The 26,410-nt window shown below is 51.6% G+C and overlaps 8 protein-coding genes across 8 annotated transcripts; 6 read left to right on the top strand and 2 right to left on the bottom strand.

The window, feature by feature from the left end:
• Positions 1–6,635: 6,635 nt before the first annotated feature.
• cyc8 (putative transcriptional corepressor Cyc8) lies at positions 6,636–9,536 on the top strand (the record flags this gene model as incomplete). Its single annotated transcript, XM_056626331.1, has 6 exons — positions 6,636–6,819; positions 6,900–7,186; positions 7,257–7,428; positions 7,488–7,585; positions 7,646–8,522; positions 8,578–9,536. The coding sequence occupies 6 exons, from the start codon at positions 6,636–6,638 to the stop codon at positions 9,534–9,536; spliced, it is 2,577 nt and encodes an 858-aa protein (XP_056492126.1).
• Positions 9,537–9,906: 370 nt separating this feature from the next.
• Positions 9,907–11,598, top strand: rpL3 (60S ribosomal protein uL3; the record flags this gene model as incomplete). Its single annotated transcript, XM_056626330.1, has 6 exons — positions 9,907–9,935; positions 10,112–10,120; positions 10,193–10,224; positions 10,301–10,358; positions 10,452–11,282; positions 11,343–11,598. 6 exons carry the CDS (start codon positions 9,907–9,909, stop codon positions 11,596–11,598), a joined length of 1,215 nt encoding a protein of 404 aa, XP_056492125.1.
• A 728-nt stretch (positions 11,599–12,326) lies between these two features.
• On the top strand, positions 12,327–12,999 carry N7509_001692 (uncharacterized protein; the record flags this gene model as incomplete). Its single annotated transcript, XM_056626329.1, has 2 exons — positions 12,327–12,564; positions 12,722–12,999. 2 exons carry the CDS (start codon positions 12,327–12,329, stop codon positions 12,997–12,999), a joined length of 516 nt encoding a protein of 171 aa, XP_056492124.1.
• Positions 13,000–14,363: 1,364 nt separating this feature from the next.
• On the top strand, positions 14,364–16,743 carry N7509_001691 (SKN1/KRE6 family beta-glucan synthesis-associated protein; the record flags this gene model as incomplete). The annotated part of the gene is made up of 6 exons (XM_056626328.1): positions 14,364–15,127; positions 15,180–15,357; positions 15,407–15,508; positions 15,561–16,080; positions 16,143–16,620; positions 16,686–16,743. 6 exons carry the CDS (start codon positions 14,364–14,366, stop codon positions 16,741–16,743), a joined length of 2,100 nt encoding a protein of 699 aa, XP_056492123.1.
• A 1,141-nt stretch (positions 16,744–17,884) lies between these two features.
• On the top strand, positions 17,885–18,881 carry N7509_001690 (uncharacterized protein; the record flags this gene model as incomplete). Its single annotated transcript, XM_056626327.1, has 3 exons — positions 17,885–18,116; positions 18,192–18,385; positions 18,462–18,881. 3 exons carry the CDS (start codon positions 17,885–17,887, stop codon positions 18,879–18,881), a joined length of 846 nt encoding a protein of 281 aa, XP_056492122.1.
• Positions 18,882–19,352: 471 nt separating this feature from the next.
• On the bottom strand, positions 19,353–21,398 carry N7509_001689 (PDK/BCKDK family protein kinase; the record flags this gene model as incomplete). The annotated part of the gene is made up of 5 exons (XM_056626326.1): positions 19,353–19,572; positions 19,716–19,966; positions 20,014–20,706; positions 20,817–20,965; positions 21,053–21,398. 5 exons carry the CDS (start codon positions 21,396–21,398, stop codon positions 19,353–19,355), a joined length of 1,659 nt encoding a protein of 552 aa, XP_056492121.1.
• A 1,167-nt stretch (positions 21,399–22,565) lies between these two features.
• N7509_001688 (uncharacterized protein) lies at positions 22,566–22,874 on the top strand (the record flags this gene model as incomplete). Its single annotated transcript, XM_056626325.1, has 1 exon — positions 22,566–22,874. The coding sequence occupies one exon, from the start codon at positions 22,566–22,568 to the stop codon at positions 22,872–22,874; it is 309 nt and encodes a 102-aa protein (XP_056492120.1).
• Positions 22,875–24,413: 1,539 nt separating this feature from the next.
• ade13 (adenylosuccinase ADE13) lies at positions 24,414–26,394 on the bottom strand (the record flags this gene model as incomplete). The annotated part of the gene is made up of 8 exons (XM_056626324.1): positions 24,414–24,664; positions 24,744–24,808; positions 24,869–24,947; positions 25,020–25,092; positions 25,158–25,274; positions 25,330–26,057; positions 26,162–26,248; positions 26,343–26,394. The coding sequence occupies 8 exons, from the start codon at positions 26,392–26,394 to the stop codon at positions 24,414–24,416; spliced, it is 1,452 nt and encodes a 483-aa protein (XP_056492119.1).
• Between the last annotated feature and the right edge of the window lie 16 nt (positions 26,395–26,410).

Below are 26,410 nucleotides of genomic sequence, written 5' to 3'. Positions count from 1 at the left end.
AATGCGGCGATTGATTGGTGCAACATCGCGTAGTGGGGCGCCTTGGCATTCATCTGGTATTTCACGTGATCCAGTGAAGACTTTCAGGTTATGCCACGCTACTGCCAGTGTACTCCGTACTAGTATTAAATTACAAACATCCAATATCTACAAGGTTAAATACTTACCGTTCGATATACCAGTATACAATAATAAGTATACTTACGGCCAGCTTCCTCCGATACACCGCTCGCCGGATTATAACAACTGTCCGTCCAGCCACATAGCCTCGGTGACCCGCGTGCCGAGCCTGCCCAGACGCCGAGAGATTTGGCAAATTTCAATTGCTCTGAATGAAAAATGGAAGGGGGGGGGGAACCAAAATAAAAGCCAGATTTTACTGTACAGTGCAGGTTTTAAGTGTGCTTTCATTTCAATATTTATTAGGTAACCCCCCTCAATAGTCTGCACTTAGGTTCCTGGGCACGAAGATGCACATCCCCCATGATCGCCAGACCGCACACGCCAGTACCTACCCTACTTAGGCTTGGCCTTGATCTTGGACACGGACTTGGGCTCAGACATGTGTGATCTGTGTGTGCTCTGTACGATCGTCCCGTCCTTCGAAAAATGATGCCATGCCTTGATACTGCATTTCGCCCCTCGTCCCTAGTAGTCTGGGAGACTTGGCTTCCTCCCTCTCATTCCATCAGTCCGATGACTCGAAAACCAAGACTAATCACAAATCAGCGGCGGGTTGTTGCACCCGCCCTGTCTCGCTCGTCTTTGTTTCGTCAAGTGCTCATCTCTTGGCTCACTCGCCCAGATTGGCTCGGCAGCTCCCACATGCTGCAGAAATCTCGCGAGCCGCGCTTGGCTGGGCGGTCAGATACGGGGTGTTGCGTGGCCCTGGCCTGGGCTTTCTTCCTCCTCCTTGCCACTGGGCCGCGCTTCTTGTGGTCGTGAACCCTGAAAGCCCGAACCTGAAACTGCCCAGAGTTGCCTGATATTTTCTGTTGCAGTCACATTGGGGCGCTGGAGGCAACAGTATCAAAGAAAAACATAATGCGGGCACGTCCAGTAGTAATAGGAACTTCCCCTGTGTCGTATGTGCTCCGTAGATGACGGGAGGATGATCTCGTTTCGGGTTGACATCGACTCTGTTTATCGTATCAGCTGTGCCGAGCTCGGAGAGTACTTCGGCTGATCATCTGTAAGTCGATCATGAGCTGTCACCACACCACGACAGGATGGGTGGGTGTAGATCCTTCACATCTTCCAAGTTTCCCTCCCGTGGCCGTGCATCCCACCCCACTGTGGCCGGGACTCCAGATATGTCCTCCGTGCTCCGTAAGGAGTACAATGTCAAAGAACGCCCCCGGAGGTTCATGCGCATTAATCCGACACCGATGGTTTCGAGGGGATCCGCTCTACCAATCGGGTGGGTGTCAATCGACTGTTAATTGCAGAAGCTTGGATTGGTCGGTGCCATCGGTGCATATTCCAAAGTCCGACCCTGCAAAAAATTGACAACAATATGAACCGACGGATGGGAGATTTTTCCTCACTCCATGTGGGTTGTTTGTGGGTCTTCTCTCCGACACCGACTCGTTTTCAATCTTCTTCACTCCACATTTCGTCTAACGGCTGAATTTTGGTCTCGTAGTCAATGATCTCTCTGGAGAGGAAGCTTGGGGGCTTTTCTTTGTTTTGTTTCCTGGTGCTTCACTTATTCTGCAATCAGCTTACATGTTCAAACAAGAATGCAGGCGGCGGTTAGCCCCCTTAGTGACACAAAACTGTTTACCACCGCATGGTAGCAGTATGCATATATGAGAGCCCTTTGGAGAGAACAAAGTGAGATCAATTGTTTGCATACCATATGCTAAGAAGAGAAACAATTTAGGCATTCTTGCACTCTTCCATTCCAATGGATTCAACAGACCTACTATTAGTCCAGGCAAACGCTGCTGGCCCCTTTAGCAATCCAATGGCAACGAGACATGTGTACATAGGTGTGCATAGGTCACTGTTTACAGTGATCTGCATAGCCTTGCGACTGCAATCATGCATCGGCATTTCGTACAGAGTACTCCGTATGTACTCCGTACTGCATCGAGATATGATTGAGGTGCAGCGATAGATCAAGCCTATCCGCAGTACGCTGCATACTGCAAGGGATGATCAGCCGCAGGGCGCCGGGCACGCATGATGTGGAAGATCAGCTCGTCCCCTGCTTCCTGTCAAGCATTTCTACGCTTGTGGAGAACAAGATCAGACTCCCTGGTCTAGGGCTGACCTGAGCGCTGTTTCTCAAGGGAAAAAGTCAAATGGCGCGAATCTCGGGAAGGCGCATTGCCGGTCCGAAGAGGAATCAGTGTGCTACATACTGTACTATGTACAAAGTAGTATGCAGTACATAGAGTTCGGTGGGTTTTATGCTTTGTCGATCAGAAATCCTCATGGTATTTTCATTTTCAAATTTTTCCTTGACTGTTCGTGGATGGGACTCAGATGTCTTGAAAACCTATAAGGTGTGGGGCCAGTCCAGGCTCTCGATCTGCGGCCCGTCAAAAATTCGCGTTTGATCCCGATAGCAGTTCATGCCAACCAGAACATATATTCTAGGATGTCATAGAGTAGATCTCATGTTTTAAAAAAAAAGACTCTCGTCAGAGAACGATCGGTTTCGACTACGTAAATTGCAATCAACCACCTGCCAGTGGGCAATTTGAAGTTCCAGGGGTGAACCTCAGCCGCACGAGCACCCAAAATATATAGCCCACCTCCTAGGTAGGTGCTGAACTCTGTTTGTGCGAGCACACATTCCAAACTCCGAAAAAAGCAATTTGAAGTTACATCCATGGATGCATATATGTAATCTCCTGAGTAAAAAGCCGAGCCCAATCATTACCCTCGATCACTTCATGTGTACGGAGTACCAGGCGTGGCTTCAAGTACCAGTATAATTCTCAGTTGGCGCAGTCCAGAGCTCCAGGCATACCTAAAGCAAAAGGCAACCATGGCCCGGGTCATTTGTGAACTACTAAGACACCAACGTTTTCATTGACTTTCAGAAGCAGATAGATGCAAGGAAAGCAAGCTGATCGCAGGTAGATAAAGTGCCTGAATAAAACAAGAAAAAGAGCCAACGACAAGTGGGAAGAGCCAGTCGATCACCGTTGCTGTGGTACTCGATCAAACCGCATTATCGAGTCTATCCATCCCGGGCTGCCTAATCTGTGGCTGCAGCACGGTCGCCGCCATGGCGCACTGGTTGATCCGATGTCGAGCTTCATTGGAAAGCCAACCAGCCGGGCTAGACCGGTGCTCTTATCTGCCATGCTGCTGGGACACACAGGAAGGGGCTGGGATTGTGTCCGGGGTAATCCATGCCGGAGCTCCTTCGTGTTCCCCGGCGTATTGGTGTAGCCAGCCATTCTAGTTTAATCCGAAAGTGCATGGCCTCGATCTGATTGTCACATGGCTGTACCTGAGACCTATGGTTTTTTATTTATTTTACGTATACGGACTCTGTAGGTACGATACAGCCTTGTGGTGTCTGCCACGGTAGTCTCCCGCACGGACCGATTAAAGTCGAACAGAGCGCGATCAATATCGAATGTGGTGATATGGTGATCCTTGAGCTAGGACGGGAATCTACGCAATATTTTTCCGATTCGGGACTTGATATATTCATGCTTTGCATTTATGATTCATGTTTCTCCGCTTGGCGGCGCTGGGTCGTACATCAACCGTTCCGACTAGGCGGATCTGCAATCGCTTGCTTTGATCGAGCCTGGATCAGTATGTACAAGAAGAAGAGCGATTGCAATGCTAGACATACATGATATATCTCCCGATATGTTCAAACGCGGGCTTTATCTCAAATACGGAGTGAGTAGAGGGGAAATGGTTTGTTCGAGGACACATCGAGTCACAGGGCCAAGCATTGCGATGATGCGCCCCTCTTCAACCGAGGAGGTTGAATATGCGACACCTTGCGATAGCCTGGACGAATCGTGAGTTTGGCAGGTTGCACAGTCCCATCCCCATGTTGAAGTTATGTCTGAAGCATCGTGCAGTGGGTCATCGTTTTCCTCTACCACAGGCCTATGTATTCCTCCCCCATTTCCTTTCCGGAAGAGGCTCCCACGGCCTTAGGTAATGACTCGGAGCCGGAAGTCTCCACAGTGGGCTCTAGTATGCGCGCGGCTGATTTCTTACGTGGAGCGTAGGGCACAAGTCCCGAGGAAATTCCCTGGGTGCATCATCTGGCCCGGCTGTAGGGGTCCGAAGGGGGGTACGCCAGATCCGCCCCGATAGCATGCACACAGGTACATGGACGATTGGAGGGACATAAATGGGCGTTCGAAGGCTCGGATTGTCTCATCCGGGGAAATGGGAATGTGACGGACTTTTGGACAAGGATCAGCGAATGCCGGTGAGTCCCACATCTCCCAAACGCGACCCATTCTGACTTTCGCCCCCATCCCAGCGGCTGTGTAACCCAGGGGAGATCTGCGTCTGCCAGACAACGATTTGGTTCATCATCGGGTACCCGAGGCCACTGGCGGAGGGAATGTGCGTTGACAGCCCCTGTCCGTTTGCCAGTGTTTCACAACTGACCTATAGACTACTACGCAAGAGCAGCGGCTCGGCTAGCCAAACCCTGCACACACGGAATGGGGGGTTGGAGAGTGAAGGATGTGTGTCCATTTCCAGTGGAGCCTCTGAACCCACTACAGTTCCTCATGACGCCATGGGGCGATCGAAGGTTCTGCTAGATGCGGTAGGGATATGGTGGACTCAAACAAGGATCAGGTAGTGGGTGGGTTAGGAGGGAGACGGGGGGACCTCTTATTTCGGGGAGGGGGAGGTGTGGATTGCTGTGGACTGAACGGGCTGAGGACTGCTGAAATAAAAAGGGGGGGGCGCGTGTGTATTGTCACATTTGGGATCCACTGGGTCAGAGTCAAGTATAAAGATCATCTGTGGCGCTGTGGCTGAAGAAGAGCCGAATAATCGAATTAGAAAATCACAAAGTTACAATAGGCATAAATAATAAAAGGGGAGAAAAAAAGCCCCAGAAAGTAAAAAGAAAAAATCCAAAGAAAAAAGAAAAAAAGAAATCCTACAAAGGAAAGACACTAGGCCTAAGGAAGTAAGTGACTGGGAGCGGGAATAATGACGGAAGGGGGGCGAACCGTTTAGGAAATGCACTAGCGGCTGGAGGAATGCAAGTCAGGGAACCCTGCAGGCGCGGAGAATACAGACAAATGAGAGGAGAGGGGGGTAGATTTTGAGGTGTCCACAAAGGAAAGAGGCAGCAGCAGTATAGCCGAATAAAACGAAAGTACTACATACGGAGTACTACTTGTATAAGGAATGGTGGGGATATCGACAGGGTATATAGATGGTGTGCAGTTGACAAGCTCTATACGTGTGGATATATGCTCTCAGATGCAAGATGAGGTATTGGTCTATTGTGGGGGGGGGGGGAGAGGACATGGCAGGTTCAGGGCTGCACAATGCCGGGACAGAAGCTGGGAGCAGACAACGAGCAGGCGACCAGGGGGGTTACAGAGTGGTGCTGCACCTAGCGCAGCTACTGCGCCTAATGCACCCACCCCGACAGGGAAAAGGCACACAGGGATCTGGCCCGCACAGACCACTGTGCTTTTTTTGTTAGGGTTAGCTGTGACGGAGAAGGCTAAAGTAGTCGGAGTGGCACGGAGACGGAGACCAGTGGCACTAAGACCTTTAGTACCAGCGACCACGGGGGAGCCCACCCCGAGGCCCCACCAAGGCGCCACTCGGCCCAACCGGGGGCTTAACGGTGTGGATCCTTGGATGTACCAGATCGTGATAGACTAGTGTTATGAATGGGAATTCTGAAGTTGAGAGATATTGATAGGGTGATGTGCTTGAATTGGAGTGTATACAGTTAAGAGATGTCAATTATATATATCTTCAATACAATACTACTCCCCAATATACACCATGCTAGTATACCATCTCAGCAAGTACGAACCCCAGATCGGCTCCACCACGCTAACCCACTTTAGGTCGTCAGCTTTTTTTGCGCGGTGGTGACGGCCGCTGAGCTACGCAACCACTAGCGTCCCTTGGCCAATTTCACACCTTTCTTGCCAGCCCCTCGACTCTCTCTTCCCTCCTTCCTTTGGGCTTCATCCTCATCCTTCTATCCACCTCTTCTTCCCCTTCTCTTTCCCCCTCCCCTTGGGACGCGGTTGATTTCTCATCCTCCTCGTCTTTCCTTTCTCTGCCATTCCTCTTCCCTCGCTTTCCCTATTTTTGGACCCCGTGGAAAGCTAGCTCTCTCCGGATTTTCTCCACGCGCGCTCCTTTCCCGCCCCCGATTCCATCCTCGGGAGAGGCATCACACCACACCCAACCATCCGCCTTTCCCGATCGACCCTTTTCCATTAGGGCGATTCCGTGTCGCATATCCACTCACCCTGCAACACTAAATCATCAAATTCTACTTGTTTCTACTCATCGTCGGCTTCAATAATTCGCGCCCGGCGGTCATCCATCGACTCGGTACATTGCATCATCGTGTCGCAAGGCCCATCGACTTTGGATTGCGACATCGTTGAATTATATCGAGATTCGAATTTTCTCTCGGAATTATGTCTCATACTCAGCCCTCACCCACCGCGGGTGTGGCTCCCCACCACGCCGCGGCGCACATGGCCGCTCACGCCCAGGTCAACGGACACATGCCCGCTATTCCCGCGCAAGGCCAAAAGGGGGTTCCTCTCACCACTGCCCAAAAGATTGCTGCGCTCAACGAGCAAGTCTGGCTGTCAATTGGTAAGAATGCGAACCGTGTTTCTTTCCCCTCCACAGTGACAACACGCGATTAAATACTGACGATGGGTCTCATCTTGTAGGCAGTTTGACTGAGCTTATGGGGGATCTCGATGGCGCTATGAATGCGTATGAGCAGGCTTTGCGTCACAATCAATGGTCCATTCCGGCCATGAACGCCATCTCTTGCATCCTCCGCACTAAGGAGCAATTCCCCAAGGCCATCGAGTATCTTCAGAATATCTTGAAGCTGGATCCAACCAGCGGAGAAACTTGGGGCAGCCTGGGACACTGTCATTTGATGATGGATAACCTTCAAGAGGCCTACACCTCTTACCAACAAGCTCTGTACCATCTGCGCGACCCGAAGGTGAGTCGCTTTTGTTTTCCGCCCCCAAACCCCAACAAAACAAGAACAGCAAAAATTAATTCCCACTTAGGAACCCAAGCTCTGGTATGGAATTGGTATTCTTTACGACCGTTACGGATCCCTCGACCACGCCGAAGAAGCATTTTCTCAAGTTATGCGCATGGCTCCCGAGTTCGAGAAGGCCAATGAGATTTATTTCCGCCTGGGAATAATTTACAAGCAACAGCAGAAGTTCAGCCAGAGTCTGGAGGTATGTGACTTCCATTAACCACCCCCAAGAGATTCAATTACTAACTTGTAGTCCAGTGCTTTAAGTACATTGTTAATGACCCGCCTCGCCCACTGACCGAGGAAGATATTTGGTTCCAGATCGGTCACGTTCACGAGCAACAGAAAGACGTAAGTTCTCGCAAAGTCACATGCTTGAGTTGAAAGTTTTCTAACACCATTGTTCTCTAGTTCGACTCCGCTCAAGCGGCCTACCGCCGAGTTCTCGACCGCGACCCGAACCATGCCAAGGTCCTGCAACAACTCGGATGGCTTTACCACCAACAAAGTGGTAGCTTCTCAAGCCAAGAGAAGGCCATCGAGTTCCTCGAGAAATCGGTTAGCGCGGACAACAATGACGCGCAGAGCTGGTACCTTCTTGGTCGCTGTTACATGTCGCAGGCGAAGTACCCCAAGGCCTACGAAGCCTACCAACAAGCCGTGTATCGCGACGGTCGCAACCCTACTTTCTGGTGCTCCATCGGTGTTCTCTACTACCAGATCAATCAGTACCGCGACGCACTCGATGCTTACTCTCGTGCGATCCGCCTGAACCCATATATCTCTGAGGTCTGGTATGATCTGGGCACTTTGTACGAATCATGCAACAACCAGATTGCCGATGCGCTGGATGCCTACGGGCGCGCTGCTGATCTGGACCCTGCCAATGTCCACATCAAGGCCCGCCTGCAATTGCTTCAAAGCCAACTCCAGGGTGGCAATGCCCAACAGCCAAACGCTCCCGCACCTCAGCCCCAAGACGTCCACCCCCAGGCATACCAGGCTCCTGGTGTCGGTCAGCCGCCCGCTCCCCAATGGGGCGCCCCTGCCCCAGTCGGTCCACCAGCCCAGGCACCTGCGCCCCCGAGACAGATTGCCGATTGGAATCGCGGAATCAATGATCTGGCGTCTCAAGGGCCTGCTCCCCCGCCAACGGCCTTGACCAGCGAGACCCAATCCGTGCCCCTGGCCCTATTCCTCAGGCAAGCCCTCGACAGGAGCCCGGCCGTGCTTTCCCCGACCCTGCTCGTGGCCCAGGTCACTCGCCCAAACTGGGCGGTCCCTCTGCGTATCCCCCACCACACCTGCCTCAAATTGCAAATGCTCCTCCCTCGGGCCATGAGCGTGCACCCAGCGGTGGGTTTCCCCCCAGTGGCTCGTGGGCCTCTACCTCCTGCTCCCCCTGCTGCCGCTGCTCCTCCTCCGGGTCCCAATGGCGGCCCTCCTCCCCCCTCCTCCTGCTGCTCCTGGTGCCGCTGGGGCACCTCCTGCTTATCACCGCCCATTCACTCCCCCCACTGAGATCCGCCCTATTCGGGAAGAGCGACCCTCTTCACCCGGCTCGGGCTACCCTCACCAGCAGTATCACCATGGGCCCACGGCCCCTGCACCCCCGGCTCCCAATTCAACAGGCATTGCTTCGGGTGCTCCTGCTCCTGCATCTGCTGCGGCTGCTGCGGCTGCCGCTGAGGCAGCTGCTCGTGAGCGTGGTGAAGACCGTCCCGCCTCGGCCATGAAACGTGGCCGCGAATGGGAGGGTGAGTCTGGACCAGTGAAGAAGCTGGCCAGCGATGAGAACCGGGCCCGTCTAGACGATCAGAACAGCCGTCGCCCCAGTCCACCTGCACACTTACCATCCCCTAGCGAGATGCAACGGCGCAGCTCCTCGGAAGCTCGACGCGAGGATGCCCGTCGTGCCAACGAAAACTATCACCCATCTGAGGCAGCCCATCACCCTCCCACCCTGCCCTCGATTCAAAACATGCCTCCCCATGCTTCCAGTGGTCCCAGCCTTCCTCCCATGACCGAGGCCGCTGCTCCCGCCTCTAACGGACCCCCCTCAGGTCCTCCTTCGGCCAACACCAACACCCCCGTCAAGGAAGAGGCTCCTCGCCCAGAGGCGCCCGCATCTCACGAGCCTCCAGCTCGGAAAATGGACGTTGATGAGGACTATGATGATGATGCAGACGAGGAGAAGAAGGCCGCCGCGGCCCCAAAGGGTAGCCCTAACGGCGAGAATGCGGCCAACGGCACCAGCAACGGTCGCCCAGGTACGCCTTCAAAGGCCGAAACCTCCGCATGAAAAGCCGGGGTTGATCAAATCTCTACTTTATTATTTCCCTTCACTTGACTATGGACATCCTCGTCGCTCTCCTTCTCTGTTATGTCCTTTTAAACCCCTTTCCACTTGCGCGATGTAGGCTATGAATGTGTCTGTTACGTTGATCTGCTCCATGCAGCCGAGACACTGGGTTTTGATCAGACCTGTGTATTCGTTCCCTTTTCTGTTACTTTATGAATTTCCTCCGTCTATCTTCTTCGAAATCTTTCGATGCCTCGGCATCTTTTTTGTGATAGCCAATTCAGCCATTCTCAAACTTCACCAGTCCCCGTATAGTATACATACTAGTACTAGTAGAAGTCTTGTAGAAAAAAATAGAGTTCTAGTTGTGATGGAAAACTGGGGACTCGGACCAGTTGTGTTTTGCAGACACGTGACCAGCATCCACTCCGCCTTTTGGTGGATTAGTCATATTTTCAGGGCTTGTCCCAAACGGGAAGCCACGCTCGCTTAGCCCACAGCGGTGCAAAATGCACCCAGATTTATCTCCATCTCTCGATCGTCACTCCCACCACCTCGAACTAACGACAACACAGGGTCAAGATGTGAGTCAAAGACTTCCAACAATATCTCAACACATTCCTAAGATCAATTGCTGACCTGAATTTCTTATTTAGGAGTCACCGGAAGTTCGAAGCGCCTCGCCACGGTTCGTGATCAACTTTTTCCTTTTGCGACGAAATTCGACATCAAGTGTGCAATTTTACTGATACTTCATTCAACAGGCTCTCTGGCCTACCTCCCCCGCAAGCGCGCTGCCCGCCACCGCGGAAAGGTTAAGAGGTGAGTCCCCTTGGTGCCATCGTTGGTCTGAATCGAATTGGAGAAAAATTTGCGCGCAGAGTGGTATACTAAGACTTTTTCGCCTTTCACCAGCTTCCCCAAGGATGACGCCAAGAAGCCCGTCCACCTGACTGCCTCCATGGGCTACAAGGCCGGTATGACCACCATCGTCCGTGACCTTGACCGTCCCGGTGCCAAGATGCACAAGAAGGAGGTTGTCGAGGCCGCTACCGTCATCGAGACCCCTCCTCTCGTTGCCGTCGGTGTTGTCGGTTACATCGAGACTCCCCGTGGTCTCCGCTCTCTCACCACCGTCTGGGCTGAGCACCTGAGCGACGAGGTCAAGCGCCGCTTCTACAAGAACTGGTACAAGTCCAAGAAGAAGGCCTTCACCAAGTACACCAAGCAGCACGCCGACAACAGCGGTGCCGCTGTCTCCCGCGAGCTTGAGCGCATCAAGAAGTACTGCACTGTCGTCCGTGTCCTCGCCCACACCCAGATCCGCCAGACCCCCATCAAGCAGAAGAAGGCCCACCTTATGGAGATCCAGGTCAACGGTGGCTCCATCGCCGACAAGGTCGACTTCTCCCGCAACCTGTTCGAGAAGACCATCGACATCGACTCTATCTTCGAGAAGGACGAGATGATCGACGTCATTGCCGTCACCAAGGGTCACGGTTTCTCCGGTGTCACCTCCCGTTGGGGTACCACCAAGCTGCCCCGCAAGACTCACAAGGGTCTGCGTAAGGTCGCCTGTATTGGTGCTTGGCACCCTAACCACGTCCAGTGGACTGTTGCCCGTGCCGGTCAGGACGGTTACCACCACCGTACCTCTTGCAACCACAAGGTCTTCCGTATCGGCAAGGGCTCCGATGAGGGCAACGCCTCCACCGAGTTCGATATCTCCAAGAAGCAGATCACTCCGTACGTTTTGTCCTACTTGAATTGGTTACTTTCATTTCTTTCTTGCTAACATTTCTCTAGTCTTGGTGGTTTCGTCCACTACGGTGAGGTCAAGAACGACTACGTCCTGCTCAAGGGCTCTGTTCCCGGTGTCAAGAAGCGCGTCATGACCCTGCGCAAGACTCTGTACCCCCAGACCAGCCGCCGCGCTACCGAGAAGGTCGACCTCAAGTGGATCGATACCTCCTCCAAGTTCGGTCACGGTGCTTTCCAGACCGCCGAGGAGAAGCGTGCTTTCCTGGGTACCCTCAAGAAGGACCTTATCCAGACCGTTTAAGGGATTTTCTGTTTTTGGCTGGTGGAGTGCAACGTATTTTCTTGTTCAATAAAAAAAGCGGACAATACCTTTTCAACCGTTCCCAAGTAATCTCTATCTGTAAATTTGCTGTGGATGTATATTCGGCTCTTGATAGTAGCACATCAGTCGAAGTTTGATATTTGACCGCTACTAGCAGTATACATGAGTAGTATGTTTTTAAAACCTCTGGCTGCCGTGGTATACTAGTAGTATTCCTGTCCTGTAAAGGGTGACTGATTCAAGTTTGAACACATGATACTAGTAGTAGCTGAGAACACTCTAATTTTTCCCGGCAGCTGGCGGCTTCTCGAATCCAGTTAGACATCATCTCTCTTCTTACAACTCTTATATCACAATCTATTCCTACCTCCCCTGTCCACTTCTGCTGGTGATGATTGGTGCTGCAATCAGGATGCGGCCGTCAACCAGGATACATTGCGTCATCTCACTTCTTTCGCCGACAACCAAGCCACTTCAAGGAACACGAGCTCGCCACGCCCGCTCTTTACTTACAACCTTCGACACCTACCAACACACCCCGCTCCATCAATCACTTTCATACAACACCCAGCCAAGCAGAAAGCAAGTGCTGAATCGTGCGCAACCTATTTCTCAATCCCCCCACAGCTTCAACACGATCACAACAAGCTCCATCCCACTCCCACTCCCACCCTCAAACCTCACGCTTCTCCACAAAAACCTCCGTCATGTCCTCCGACGACGCCTACATGTCCTTCCTGGACAAAGCCAACGCAGATCTAAACGCCGGTCGCGCCTCGCAGCAAGGGACCGACACCACGCGTACCGAGACTGTCGATGCCACGACCCAGATCCCGACTCCCCTCCAGTACGTCGACAGCTACTACATCTCCGATACAGACGAGCCATTCGAGCCTGTTGCACTACTATGGAAGGGTGCTAAGCAAGGCGTATGGCCTAATCCCGGTACGGCTCTCCCTCTTGTTCTCCCTTCACCCTACATATCTACGCCCTATGGAAGTGCCATGTCCCTTGATGGGGTGTTGTGTCCTTGTGCCTGTGCCTGTGCATGTGCATGTACCTTAATATGGATTATGCTAATCGCCTTGTGTCTATAATCTAGATCAACTCTCGGACCTGATCTCCCCGAATACCGACCTCAGCGAGGCGATCTCGACTCTGACACCCTCGTCATTCGACCCTAAGAACCAATATACATCTGCCTTGCGCGCTGTGCGCTCTGCGGCGGTGGAGCGTGATGAGAATGCCGACCAGTCTGCCGTTGAGGTGAAGGTCTATCGGGTTGAGCTGAGCAGCACCAAGCTTGAGTATTGGGTGTTGGCACTGGATGTTCCTGAGGGTCGTGTTGTCGGACTTCGGGCCAAGGCTGTTGAGTCCTAAATGGGGTTAAGAGAGAAAAAAGCTATAGGATGAGGGTTATTCGCTATAGGACGATGATAAAATGCAGCGCTATTTTCCGTTGGATCGACATGGATATCTCAAGTAGGCTGTGTAGTGTGGTGATCTGATTAGGAAAGCCGAAGGTATGGGATGACCATACCTTGATCAGGTGTAGGGTATCCCGTGGGCCGCATCCCGCGTGGCAGATTCTATTAATTGTATGCTCGGGGTGGAATTGAGAATGGATAATCGGAGGAAAACTCTTAGTTGGCCACCAGGGCCATTTTGACAGTTTCTTGCTTTTGAACTGCGTAGCATTCCGGTTTTAGGGTGGCTCAAGGACCAGACGCGTGTTTGGGAATGACCGTGATGTTGGATTAGTACAGGACATCTCGCATAAGAGAATTGCTCTGTTTGAGCACAATAATCAAATTAATTGAGAAAGAGACTACTAGCACCAGTACGTGTTCAGTTTGGTGTATCGGTAAAGGGGTACCCTCGGCCAGCCAAGGGTTGGTGGTGCATCTGCTGCAACTTACTCTTACCAACTACCACACAGAACAAGAGCACGAGAAGACAAGCCAAATAACTATTACCATTGGCTTCAACCCCGATGTACCAAGCTTGATGTTGATCCCCAGATTCCTGGCTAGCATTCATGCCGGTCCATTCCTCGCTGCCCTGGGGGGCAACGGGAATGCGTCTCACCCTCCAGTCGCCCCTCAGTGTCCCCTGCGACAGCACCGGGAGAGGCGCAAGCTCTGTCGTCAACGTCTGACTTCTTGGTGATTAAGTTTATAGCAACGCAAGAGCAAAACGAATATAGCTATTTGATCTCGCGTCTGAGTACACTGCAGTATTCTATTATGATCTTCTACCTCTTTGGCGGCTTCTACTTCTAGTGGGCGAGAAAGGTATACACATACCACCGTTGCCCCCTTGGACCCTCTATCATTCCGCTCCCCTCGTGTAGCCAAACAACAATCCCTCGAACCAATCTAGGCTCTTCTTTTCTTTCACGGGTCTCGTGTTTCTTTCTCTTTCACCTGTGCCTCTACGCCTGTTCAATTACTTCGCTTGGGACGTTGGATGCTGTCCAAGTGGTCCTGTCCACTCATTCAGATCTATAGCACTTGACGACTGTGCATCTGTCGGCTGGAATTGGAGAATCTCAACAGGAAGAATTGGAGAACAAAAGGGAAGGTCCTTTGCCAACGACAAGAACATCGCCAGTTCCGACCCATACGCATGCTGAGATCCCTCGACGTGGATTGACCGGGAAAGAGCTGAGCGTTGAGACGGAGGACTGACGGCTGGAACGGTCTCTTCGCTACAAATTTTTTTGAGAGAGTTGTCTTAACCAGATGTCGAACCAGGGCTCCATCCCCTCGAGACTCGAAATGCCTCACATCCGCTTGAATTCGGGCCGCCAGGACCCATTCATTGAGACCAACGAGGGCTATGTCCCACTAGAGACGCGGCCTGACTCGCGAGCTGACTCGTATGTATCGCGATCCCAATCGCGAGCCGAATCGCAAGTATCTCGGTCACAGTCTCGAGCCGACTCGATACAATTATCGCGAGCAGGCTCGCGCTTGGAATCCCGGTCCAATTCGCGGGCTGCTCCTCGACCCTTGACACCTGGTCCTGATATGGTACCTGTTTCACTCGGTGTCCAAGGGATGTCACCCTATGGGATATCGCAGGCACCAGAATCTTCGGAATTCTTGTTACCTCCCCGACTACGACCTACTCCCCGTGACGATGGGGATCGATCTGGATCGCCTGACCGCTGGTCTCAAGCCCGGTCGAGTATCAGCTCGATGAGCCGCGAGAGTCGTCACCATATGGATCCGTTTGAGGATTCGCGGGCACCGTCGACTCGCTCTGGGAGTGATGAGTATGATGTGAACACTCAAACCGTGTCAGAGAAGTTTAACATTATGCCGACGGACGGGCTCCTTCTTTTCCCTGAAGACGTGGAGAAAGACGACTACCTACACAACCCGGATCCTGCCGATAAAGAGGGCGAATGTGATATATGCAATCGACGAGGTGTCTTGAATGTCGGTGGATTGGTTTTGTTGACACTGGGTATTCTGGTTCTCTTCATTGGATACCCTATCATGTGAGTTGGGAAAGTATAACAACGCTAGATATTCTGGCTAACTTCGAAACAGTACCTGGGTTGAAGGCGTTCTAAAACCGACACCTCTCTGTCCCGCAGGAGATAATACGTGTCTTGACGTTGGACCGCGTGCACTTTTGGATAATATACGAAGGGGTTTGATCGACCCTGATACCCCTGAGGACGCGATGTGGAAGAAGAATTCGGATGGCAAGGATTGGAAGCTCGTGGTTAGTATCTACGATTCCAAACGGATGAATAATCTACTCACATCAACAGTTTTCCGATGAGTTCAATATGCCTGGCCGTACTTTTTTCGATGAAGATGATCCCTTTTTTCAAGCCGTCGACTTGTGGTATGGTGTGACCATGGATAAAGAGGTGAGAAACTTCCAAATAAAACCAGCGTACTCGTCTCTAACTCCCGCTATAGTGGTATGACCCCGATGCCGTGACAACAAACGAAGGTACTCTCGAAATCCGCTTCGACAACTTCAAGAACCACGACGTGGCATATCGCTCCGGAATGCTTCAAAGCTGGAACAAACTCTGCTTCAAGGGTGGTCGTCTCGAAGCCAGTCTCTCACTCCCCGGAGATGGTCACATCCAAGGTTTCTGGCCCGGCTTCTGGGCTATGGGTAACCTGGCGCGTCCTGGTTACGCATCTACCACAGATGGCCTGTGGCCCTACAGTTATCACGATGGCTGCGATGCAGGAATCACCCCAAACCAAAGCTCACCAGATGGCATCAACTTTTTGCCCGGAATGCGTCTTCCAGGCTGCGCCTGTCCGAACTCCGACCACCCTTCTCCCGGAAAAGCGCGTAGTGCGCCTGAAATCGACGTCATCGAAGGAAGCACAGCAGCACTCAATGGCGATGGACCGTTCATCGGTAGTGCCTCTCAAAGTCTCCAGACAGCGCCCTTTGACATCTGGTACATGCCAGATTATGGTAAGATATACTCCACCGTCCTCTTCTGATCCAATATTTTCTAACATCTTTTCACGTAATAGACTACGCCGCCGTCTATGACCCTCGTATCACTCAGATCAACGCCTACCGTGGTGGTGTGTACCAGCAGGCAATGTCTGGCCTTTCAAATCTCAACTCTCGCTGGTATAACGGCACCGAATACCAAAACTTTGCCTTCGAATACTCTCCCGGTGCGGTCGGCAATGTCACTTGGTTTATCGGTGAAGACAAAACCTGGACCTTGGACGGTCGGGCCATTGGACCGAACGGAAACATCGGTCAACGAATGATCCCCCTGGAGCCCATGTCCGTGGTTTTCAACTTGGGTATGGCGGACAACTTTGCGCCGCAGAATCACTCCATCAAGCACTATATGCCCGCGTACCTGCGTGTTGATTATATCCGAATCTACCAGGATCCGGATGAGGAGAGTATTACCTGCGACCCACCAGGCTATGAGACTACAGAATATATTCGTCAACACGAGAAGGCGTATAAAGATGCGAACCTGACTACTTGGTATGTTTTCTACTTTCCCATTCTAATCCACTCGTCCCGCGAGACTTTACTTACTCTTTTTACAGGGAGGCTGCTGGGTACCACTGGCCCAAGAACAGCTACATGCACGAATGTCCAAGTTAGGGTGTATTTTGTTCCTGCGTCGTTTAGCGGCATTGTGTTTTGGCGTTGGGGGTTAGGCATTATCCATTCTATACCTGATATTATATTTTAACTCCTATTTTTTCAATCTTCTTTTGCTTCGCTCTGTTCTCTATTTTCTATAGAATCGAGGTTTCAACTTGAATATGGCCGCTGAAATCGTATGGAATAATACAACGCTTTATTGTTCATGGATGTGAATCTTCAAGTTGGAAACAATACTCCTAGAATGTCTAGGCGTCCTATCTACTAGATAGGACGTGTATGGATATTGTACCTATTACTAGTCAGTAGTGAACAAGCTCCTAGTTCAACTTCGAAACTCGCTCGGGCGCCAGTGCATATTCGAAGTTCTAGATAACAACTTGAACCTAGGAAGTTGAATATATATACTAGTATACCTAGGTAGTCACTTTCAAGTTCATGTTTCGGCCAGACCGGGAGTACTGCCACCTACACTACTCAAGCGCAATAAAAATAACTAGGTAGTAAACCTTTATCTTATTTAATTAATATAAAAATCGATATGCGCATAGATATATCTTTTTCCCCAATCAAGTATCCTAGGGCACTCCGTATAGATTCAGTGCTCACGGTGATTGGCAGATTACTCAGCATCCCCGCCAGCGCGACATCACTTCCCAGCTCTAAATGTATCCGAGACAAGATCTCTTCAACTCGCATAAAACTACAAGTAACCGACAACCCTGAGATTAAATTCAGGCTCATCATTGAAGTAGTGAGATAAACAGTCCTAGCACTCCCTGACATATCCGATCATGTGAACTGACTTGGAATCAGATACCTTAAGCAAGACTGGCTGGTCCATTTATTGCATCAATAACAACCATAGTAGTCTGGAGATTTTCCTCCCAGCGGCGAACAACGAATCTCCAGCAGAAAATAACTGGAAAAATAAATATCGCCGAGATATAATCTGCAACAAACCATCACCCTGCCATCCCTACTTTCAAGTTCCTGGCGGGGTAGCGATCCAACCATCCCACGTCAAAAGCACAAGCACAAGCCGAACACCATATCGCTGTTCTATCCAGCTCTTGACAATCAAAAGGCGCAGACCAACTAAAAACCCCTAATCAATACTTCTGCCCCATCCCCCAATATGGCACCCCCAACCGGCACAAACCGATCCCACGCAATCCAAATCGACGAAACAGACTCCGAACCCGACTCCGAGGACGGCGGCATCGGCATCCCCCTAGAAGAAGAAGACAGCATGCAACTCGATTCCCCAGCGGAAGAAGAAGAGGACGACTCCGACCAAGGCTCCTTCCTCCAACTCGCAGGCGGCGAGATAGACTTCATCGACTACGGCGCCGAGGGCATGGGCGATGGTGCGTTTGATCTCCACTCCCTCGCATGGATTATTCACAAATATAACCGGAACTAAACTGATCAATTCATTATAGGAAGAGACTTTCTCACAACTGCTCCGCATCCAGATAGCCGTCCTGTCCAGATGAATCCGGGTTTGCCTGCCGCCATCGCCAGCGATATTGCGCGCCATCGGGCTCGCACGCGGACTCGGGAGGAGGAACATGCTGCGCTTTGCGTGTTGGATGATTGGGAACTTACAATGACGCATGCGCTCAATTCTAGACGGGTATGGTTTACACATTTGCACATTCAATTTGATCTATAACGAACAAAAAAAAACCAAGCTAACCGCTATCTACCAGACAATCCCCCAAACAAGACGACGTTTCCAAGCAAAGATGCTAGCCCCGACAAATCCGCGTTTGGAAGAAGATCTCTACGGCGCGCGCTTCACGGTCCCGGAAATGCAGACTGAGCTTGTTCCTGCGGTTACGGCGCCGGGTCGGCGTGGTGTGAAGCAGGTTACGACTGGGTTGGGGAGTGGGACTGCGTTTTTGGTACCGGGGGCTTGGAAGGAGGTTGTTAGTCATGAAGAGGATTCTTGGTGGCCGGAGGGGAGGGCGAGACAGGTTGTTGGGGGCTCTGGGGGGTCTGGGAGGAAGAGGAAGAGTCTTGTTGCTGCTGGGAGTCGGTCTGTTTCACGGTCGGCTTCTGGGTCTGGGGCTAGTTCGAGGGTTGTTTCTAGGGGTGGTTCTAGGGCTGCGTCGAGGGGGTTGGATTAGAGGTTTAGTGGGATGACTGATTATTGTTCGGTATAGGGTTGGTTTGTGTTGGTGTGTTTGAAGTTATGGAGTGTTATTTACTAATCACGTCTACTTTGGATCAATTGTTAATGGCTGCGTTTCGCAACTATACCGTATATGTTCGCTAAAGTAATAAAGTACTGTACAAAGAACCAGTCCAACCCAATGATATCATATCCAGCATGAGAGAGGGAAGAAGCGGGCGTCGGAAGGAGGGAGAAGGTAGGTAAGGTGAGGCGAGGATAGAGGTGATAGGAGGAATGGGTATCTCGAATTTACAGACAGGCCGAAGATCGACAGATTTCGGAGCTGCTGTGTGGTGTGGGGTTGGGGCTGGGGTTGGGTGCTTCTCCCTCGTCATGCTAAGTACTAGTTGAAACCAGGCGGGATGGGATATGTAGTCATAGTCATCGCGGATACATCCGACGAGGAGCGGTCAAGCGGACGAGCTCATAGCTCTTCCTCCGCTTCCTCGCGGCGACGCTCCTTCGCGTGGAAAAGACTCTCCGCATCTCCGACCTGTTTTCGCTCCGAAACCTCCCGACTCTGTAGGCGCTTGCGATGCGCCTGAGCATTCATGGGTGTCAGTCCTCGAGACGAAAATTTGGGTACCGGTTCGATGTAAATGGGGTGCAGGCGGTGCGAAGTGGTGAACCGGGTCCGGCCGTCTCTCATGACAGGTAATTGTCATTGCAGGGGCTCCGAGCTTGAAGAGAGACGGTTCAGATGGAGGTAGACATCGGTTCCGTACCTGGAGTTTTGGTTAGCTAAAGTCAACTCAAGCTGTGCGTCGCCGGAGTAATTGGCACTTACCCTTCCATACTGATCAGCTTGAGATCACCTCCAAAGTACCGGGCGTATAATCGACTGATCGGCAATCCGTAGCCAAAGCCCGCCATAGGGGCCTTGAAATCACTCTTGTCAAAGTCCGGGTCGAGGCTGGGGGTTTGTTCCACGGTGGTGTACATGTAGGTCCACACCAAGGGAATGCTTGATCGTGGGATACCGCCTCCCTCGTCCGAAATCTTGATTGTGATGTCTTCCTTGCCTTCGGCGACAATCACCTTGGTGACGGGAATTGCTCTCGGTCGGCGCCGTGCTGCTCGACCACCGCGCGCAGCGAGTTCTTCAGGGTCTCGAAGAGCATGTGCGACAGGTGACCGGGCACGTACATGAAATTCAGATCGTCCTTGCAGACCAGCTGCACCTTGGGCGCTTCGAACAGACCGTAGTAATCCTCACAAACGAAGCGAGCATTGTCGATCGCCTCAAGCGCAATGTCCTTAACATTGGTCTTGGTGCAGATGATTCCGACATAATTGGCGTGCTTGATATGCGTTTGTTCCGTGAGTGCGATGTGCTGACCGATTAACATTCGAATACCGATACGAGACATGTAGAAGCGATCGAGAAAGGATTGGATGGTGGAGTCGATTTGCATGCGTTGCCGCACCCGTTTCCACTCCAGGATACCCTGGGCAACGGTGGTAACGACACCATCGTGGCGGCGCTTGATCTGCTGTAGAGTTTTGGCGAATCGCTGGTTGTAATCGTTGAGTTCTGGTGGCCAGTCTCCGTGGTCGTCTGCGGGGAAGAAGTATCGGCGCCCGGCGGCGGCGGCTTTGCCGACGCCGTGTCCGTTTCCGTTGGTGGTCGGTAAGGAGCGGTACTGACCCTCCTTGATGCTGGGATTTTGCGTCGCCTCGCAGATAATTTTGGAGGTACTGCCGTTCATGCGACCTGGTCGCAGTAGACGGGCCTTGACTTCCTGAGTCAGGGTAGGGCGAGGTAGGTTGATGATTTCCTGAAGTGTCCGGGGTGAGTCACCGGTGAAGAGGAAAGATAGAGGGAGGGAAAAAGAAAAAGAAAAAAAAAAGGTCACACGCGCGCAGTAGGATAGGGGGTAATTCTTACCTCGAAAGATTGCGCATACCAGTCCTGAACCTTTTTAATAGATGGCATCTCGCTGAGACCATCGGGCAGTTCGCCCAAGTCCTGGACTCGGTGGGCGAGACGAATAGGAAGCTCCTCGGAGAGGAATTGGGATGCGCGGAAGAGAGTGCCTGGCAGAGTCAGAAATTGAGACACGACCAAGTTGGCCGGTTGGCCTGGGTGAGAAGATGAGGGCATCTAGGGGACTCAGGACTCACCAGTGGAGGGACGGTCACCAAACTGGACCATCTGCCTCAACGAGACTCCGGTTGCGGGGAAGCTGGCATAGTGCCTGATGGTTTCCATCAGGCGCTCTGACGGCTTCCACATGGTGTCGAATTCGGGCCACCAGGCCTTGTAAGAGAAAGGGCGATAAAAACCGTCGTCGATGTCGTGGATGGCGGAGGTGGAGGAATGAGGGAGTGTCGCGTGTGACAGTGATGGTGGTGACGGAGACGAAGGCGGACGCTCGGGGAGATTCGCATTGCCGAGGTCAAGCCCTCCCGGTGTCACGTTCCGGCGTCGGAGGAATCGCCCCAGCTGTAAAAGGGCGGCTCGGACCATTCGTTGAAATGATGGAGGGGGGAATTGAGTCAATGGGAGGTAAAAGAGGTGGAAATGGAGAAAATAGAAAAAAAGATGTTTCGAAAAAGAAGGAAGGAAGAAGGAGATAGCTTGAACAGCGAAATCGCCCGCCAGAAGTGCCGACTCCGGGGGTAAATTGTCTAGCCCGAGGGGAATGAGTAATTCCGGGGGAGGACAGATAGAGATGGTGTAGAGAGATGGGATAGATAGTATGGATAGTATGCTCTATTTACTATAGTATAGATCTCTATAGAGTAGTATCACTGTGCTGTACTGTATACAAGTCACGGTACTTCAAGTTGACGAGGTACCAGTCACTAACTACTAGAGCAGTGCTATAAGTCAGCACTCAGCAATACTTCGTACTGCTACTGCTACTGCTACTGCTACTCCCAACTACATCGCCCGGATTCCTCTCCGCCCGAGATTGGACTCCACTCGGTCGTCATTGTACTTTTCGTACTTTTGTCCCACGCTCGGTTCCGTTCCTCTGTTCTGTGTTCTGCAATAGGGCTTGGAGGATGGTGATGCTCTGCTAACCACTCCGAGTATATGGGATATGTCAAACGTGAACCCTAATCCCCTTCCTTGGTCCCCCGGGAGTATATCCACTCCTCCATTCGGTCTTCCCCTCCCATCTGAGGGCATCGAATGGCCCCCAAGGACTGCCCCCGTGGAGTCATGATTTCCTCTTTGGATCTCTTGCTTCCTCAAGGTGGTGCTGCTGGCTCTTGGGCGGGTCTCTTTCTCCTCTCTTTTCCTGTCTCTCCTCTCGCTTCGTGTTCTCTCTTTGTTCGATTTGTGCGTTCACTCCCAGCTGGCCCAGGTGATAGGGTCTCGTGTATTTATTTCCAGTAGCCATCCTCATCTACTCGGCTCGCTATTCTCGTGGCTTTCACTTCCCCCCCCTTCGCCTCCAAAAATACAAAAAAAAAACATACACACCCTTTTTCACCGCTTTAATTACCCAGCACCGTGGTTCAATTTTCTGGGTTCGCTTGTGAGCAAATAAAAAAAATATTTTTTAAAAAATAACGAAAATAACAAATCAGCCTGTTGTCCACCCAACTTCAACCAATTTGTTCTTCTCTTTTTCTTTCTCACACCTCACCTCCTTTTTCTCTCCTCCGTTCCAAACGGTCGATCATGGCTCGTCGCAGAACCTCCCATAGCGAGCCGATGAACGAAGCACCGGCCTACCCATTCTCCAACGGCAGTACCTCGACCTCCCCCTCGACCCCGCGTCGCGGACCCATCGAAGGTCCCAATGGCCGACGCTTGATCCGGCGCGTCACCTGGCGCTCCTCGACCTACAAACTCATGGCCTCGTTGTGGGTTTTGGGTGTTCTCTACATTCTCTGGTTGATTCGGGATCTATTCTACCTCCCATTCAATCCATCCGACTCTATACCCCCCCATCCCTGCCGAATAAATCTTTTTCTTCTTACATTTTGATGGAACCCGCTCGGATCGGGGAGGGGAGTTGTATATCCGCATGACATGGCCCCCCCTTTGTCGGGCTCGGACATGCACACGTACACACTCACTCACCGAAGTGTGTGGGGAAAGGGAGGCGATGTTGGAATCTCTGCTGAAATCGGCGTGGCATGACATGATCTGGTTTGGCCTAAGTGGCCGACTCAACCACTATTTATTTGCCATCCATCGTGGCATTGCTTTACCCCGTTGATTCCACATCGCGACCGCGATGCAATTGGCTCGGGGAATTCTGACCAGTGCTGCCGTCGGGTCCTTGGTGAAATCGGGCATGTCATGTTACACGCTTTTCTTCCAACGGGCATATCATTTACATTCCCGCGCGGCAACATGCTCTCGCCTTGCCTCGTGCCTGTCGTGCTCGGCTATATCATCCACCCACTCATCCAATTTGCCTCCGACGCTTCCCTGTACGCAAAGACGCAAATGAAATCAACTTCATTTTGATTATCGCCGTGCCTCTCGCGATTTCCATCAGTCGTTCGGTTCAGCTCAGTCCCGTCCAGCTTAACTGCTGTTTTCCCAGTGGCATATATATGCATGCATCTTTTTCATTGCTTTCTAACCCAACAAACCCCCCCATTGATCCCCCCCACCATCCATCCACCCCTCCTAACTGGCAAAATGTGAGCGAGACATTAGACCTATTCTTTTTTCTTATTGGTATGTTTCGCCGTTGAAAAAAGTCCTCTTTCAATAGTCCTCTTTCAATTGTGAATATTTCATGGCCTTTCTTTTTGCCTCTTTTCTTTGCACCTGGGCATGCATGACCTTGTTTCTTTTTGCCATGGCGTTTCATTGCATCTAGCGTCTTACGGCTCCTATGCATACGTTTCCTTGTTTTCCTGCATACATCATGCTAGCGTTTCCAAGGTCTCTCATTTCTCTTATCTATATCATCATTTCTTTTTTTCTTCTCTCTCCTTTTCTCTATCTCTCATGCATTCATATGGTTTCCTGAGTTGTTATTAGAATCATCGTCAGATCAACAATCGATTGGATTGGATTGGATTGGATTCACTCTATCCTCACCAGACTAATCTACCAATCTCGATCGCTCTACTTTATATTGTCCAGTCCACCGACTTTCCCCGCCTTCGCCTCGACCCCCAAAATCCAACCTGAAGTGGTCAAATCTTCTCTTTATCCGGGCAGTTGTCGTGTGATCATAGTACTGTTCGATTATCGTTCCGGCGACGACTCATATGTAATTACTGGTATAACTTGAATATAATCAAGGCCTTGAACTCTACTCGCGACCGATCGACTTATTAGTACTTAGTATCCCTTCATACGTTGAAGACCCAGACCCAAAGGTATACATTTTCATTTCATAGCACGTAGAAACCGGTCAATATAAACAACTCCTGACCTCTATATCACATTTCTTCCAGACTCAGACACATGTGTAAACTTTTTTCTTCAATGTAAACCCTACTGCCAATAAATCATTTTGCGAGTGGGTAATACTGTCTTCATGCCTTTAGTCGGAGCAATTTAGACGTGCAGAGCGGAGGTCTCGGCCTTGGCGACTTGTGCGGCATAAGGCTTGAGAGCGGCGGCAACTTCGGTCGTGGTGAACTTCTGGACTTGCTCGGGGGCACGGCCGACGAAGGTGCGGGCGTCGAGGAGGGCGTCCAGCTCGGGGATGATGGGGTTGAAGAATGCGGTGCGGCGGATACGGTCGAGAAGGTCGTTGTCCTTGCCCTGCTTCTTGACGTTGTCGGCGGCTTGGTGGGAGAGAACGCCTAGAGAAGAGATAGTGTTAGACGGGGTTCGGCAGTAAATAAATGAGAAGGACTTCGTTGCGGAAATTTGATAACTTACGGATCTCCTCGTGGGCGTCTTGACGGGACAGACCCTTCTTCACGCAGGCCATGATGATGTTCTCGCTGGATGAAAGTGTGAGCTTGTGCTGCATCAAAGTATAAAGAGGATGGCAAAAAGCTTACGTGGCCATGAAAGGAAGCTCGTCATTGACACGGCGCTTGATGACCTCGGGGTAGACGACGAAGCCGGAGGTGACGTTGTCTGGGAGACAGTGTTAGCAAAAGTAAAATTCCCAAAAAAAGACAACCCACTGGCAAAAAAAAGAGGACATACTTAGAAGGATGAGACAGGCGTCAGCAGACAGGTAGAGCTCAGGAATACTGATACGGCGAATGGCGCTGTCGTCCTGGAGCAAAAAGTTAATAACCGAAGAATAAAAGGTTTAACTCGTATACTAAAAGACAAACTTACCAGCGAGCGCTCAAACCACTGAGCCGAGTAGGTGTCCAGAGCGTCCTTGGGGAGGTTCTGAAGGTGGCGTCCGAGAGAGCACAGACGCTCGGAGCGCATGGGATTACGCTTGTAAGCCTGTTGATCATATTAGTGGCTGTCCATGCGACCAATCGGATCATTATGAACTCACCATGGCACTGCTGCCAATCTGGTCCTTCTCAAAGGGCTCCTCAACTTCCTTCAGCATGGCCAGGTGACGGATATCGATACCGATACGCTCGCAGGTGGCACCGAAGGAGCCGAGGGCGTTGCCGACATCAACATCGATCTTACGGGAGTAGGTTTGACTGGAAATAATGAAAGCAGAGCTGAAGCCAGCCTTCTCGGTAACGAGCTCATCGAGCTTCTCAACCTTGGAGTGATCTCCTTCGAAGATCTGGAGGAAAGAGGCCTGAGTACCGGTGGTACCCTTGACACCACGGAAGCGCAGGTCATCACGGGCGCGCTCAAGGTTGCGCAGATCCATCAGCAGATCCTGAATCCACAGACAAGCACGCTTACCGACGGTGACGAGCTGGGCGGGCTGGCCGTGGGTGAAACCCAGGCAGGGAAGGTCCTTGTACTCCTGGGCGAACTGGGAAAGCTTGTCGACGACAACGGCCAGCTTGGGGATGAGGATATCGAGACCATCACGGAGCAGGATCAGGTCGGCATTATCGGTACAGTAGCAGGAGGTGGCACCCCAGTGGATGATACCGGCGGCGGCAGGGGCAACGAGGCCGAAGGCGTGGACGTGGGCCATGACATCGTGACGGCGGCGCTTCTCCTCCTCGGCGGCGACCTTGAACTCGTCGTCCTGGATGGTGGCATGAGACTTCATCTGCTGAATGGCCTCATCGGTGATAGGAAGTCCAAGCTCTAGAAGCAATGACCCAGTCAATTGAATGTTTTCTTTTGCCATTGCAATTCCCATGGGATTCCGATGTCGGATCACCCATCTATATCCAATTCCATGTTCGTACCTTTCTGGGACTCGGCGAGCCAGATCCACAGGTTGCGCCAGGTCGAAAAGCGCATCCGAGGCGAGAAGAGATATTTCATCTCATCGCCTGATCAGTTAATATCAGTTAGCAATGGTTCGTTCGTCTGGAAACTCCCCCAGATTTTGCCCCTCATTGGCGGGACGGGAGGGTGATAGCTTACTCGAGTAGCGCGAGTTGAGGGGGGTTTGGTAGACATCGTTGCTGGCAGACATTCTGGCGATGATTTTC

The sequence above is a fragment of the Penicillium cosmopolitanum genome, assembly GCF_028827165.1.
Source record: "Penicillium cosmopolitanum strain IBT 29677 chromosome Unknown utg000004l:1.0-4361866.0:1.0-4365735.0, whole genome shotgun sequence".
Classification (NCBI taxonomy): domain Eukaryota; kingdom Fungi; phylum Ascomycota; class Eurotiomycetes; order Eurotiales; family Aspergillaceae; genus Penicillium; species Penicillium cosmopolitanum.
The sequence above is the reverse complement of the archived record's forward strand: the minus strand, read 5'-3'. Positions and strand labels throughout refer to the sequence as shown.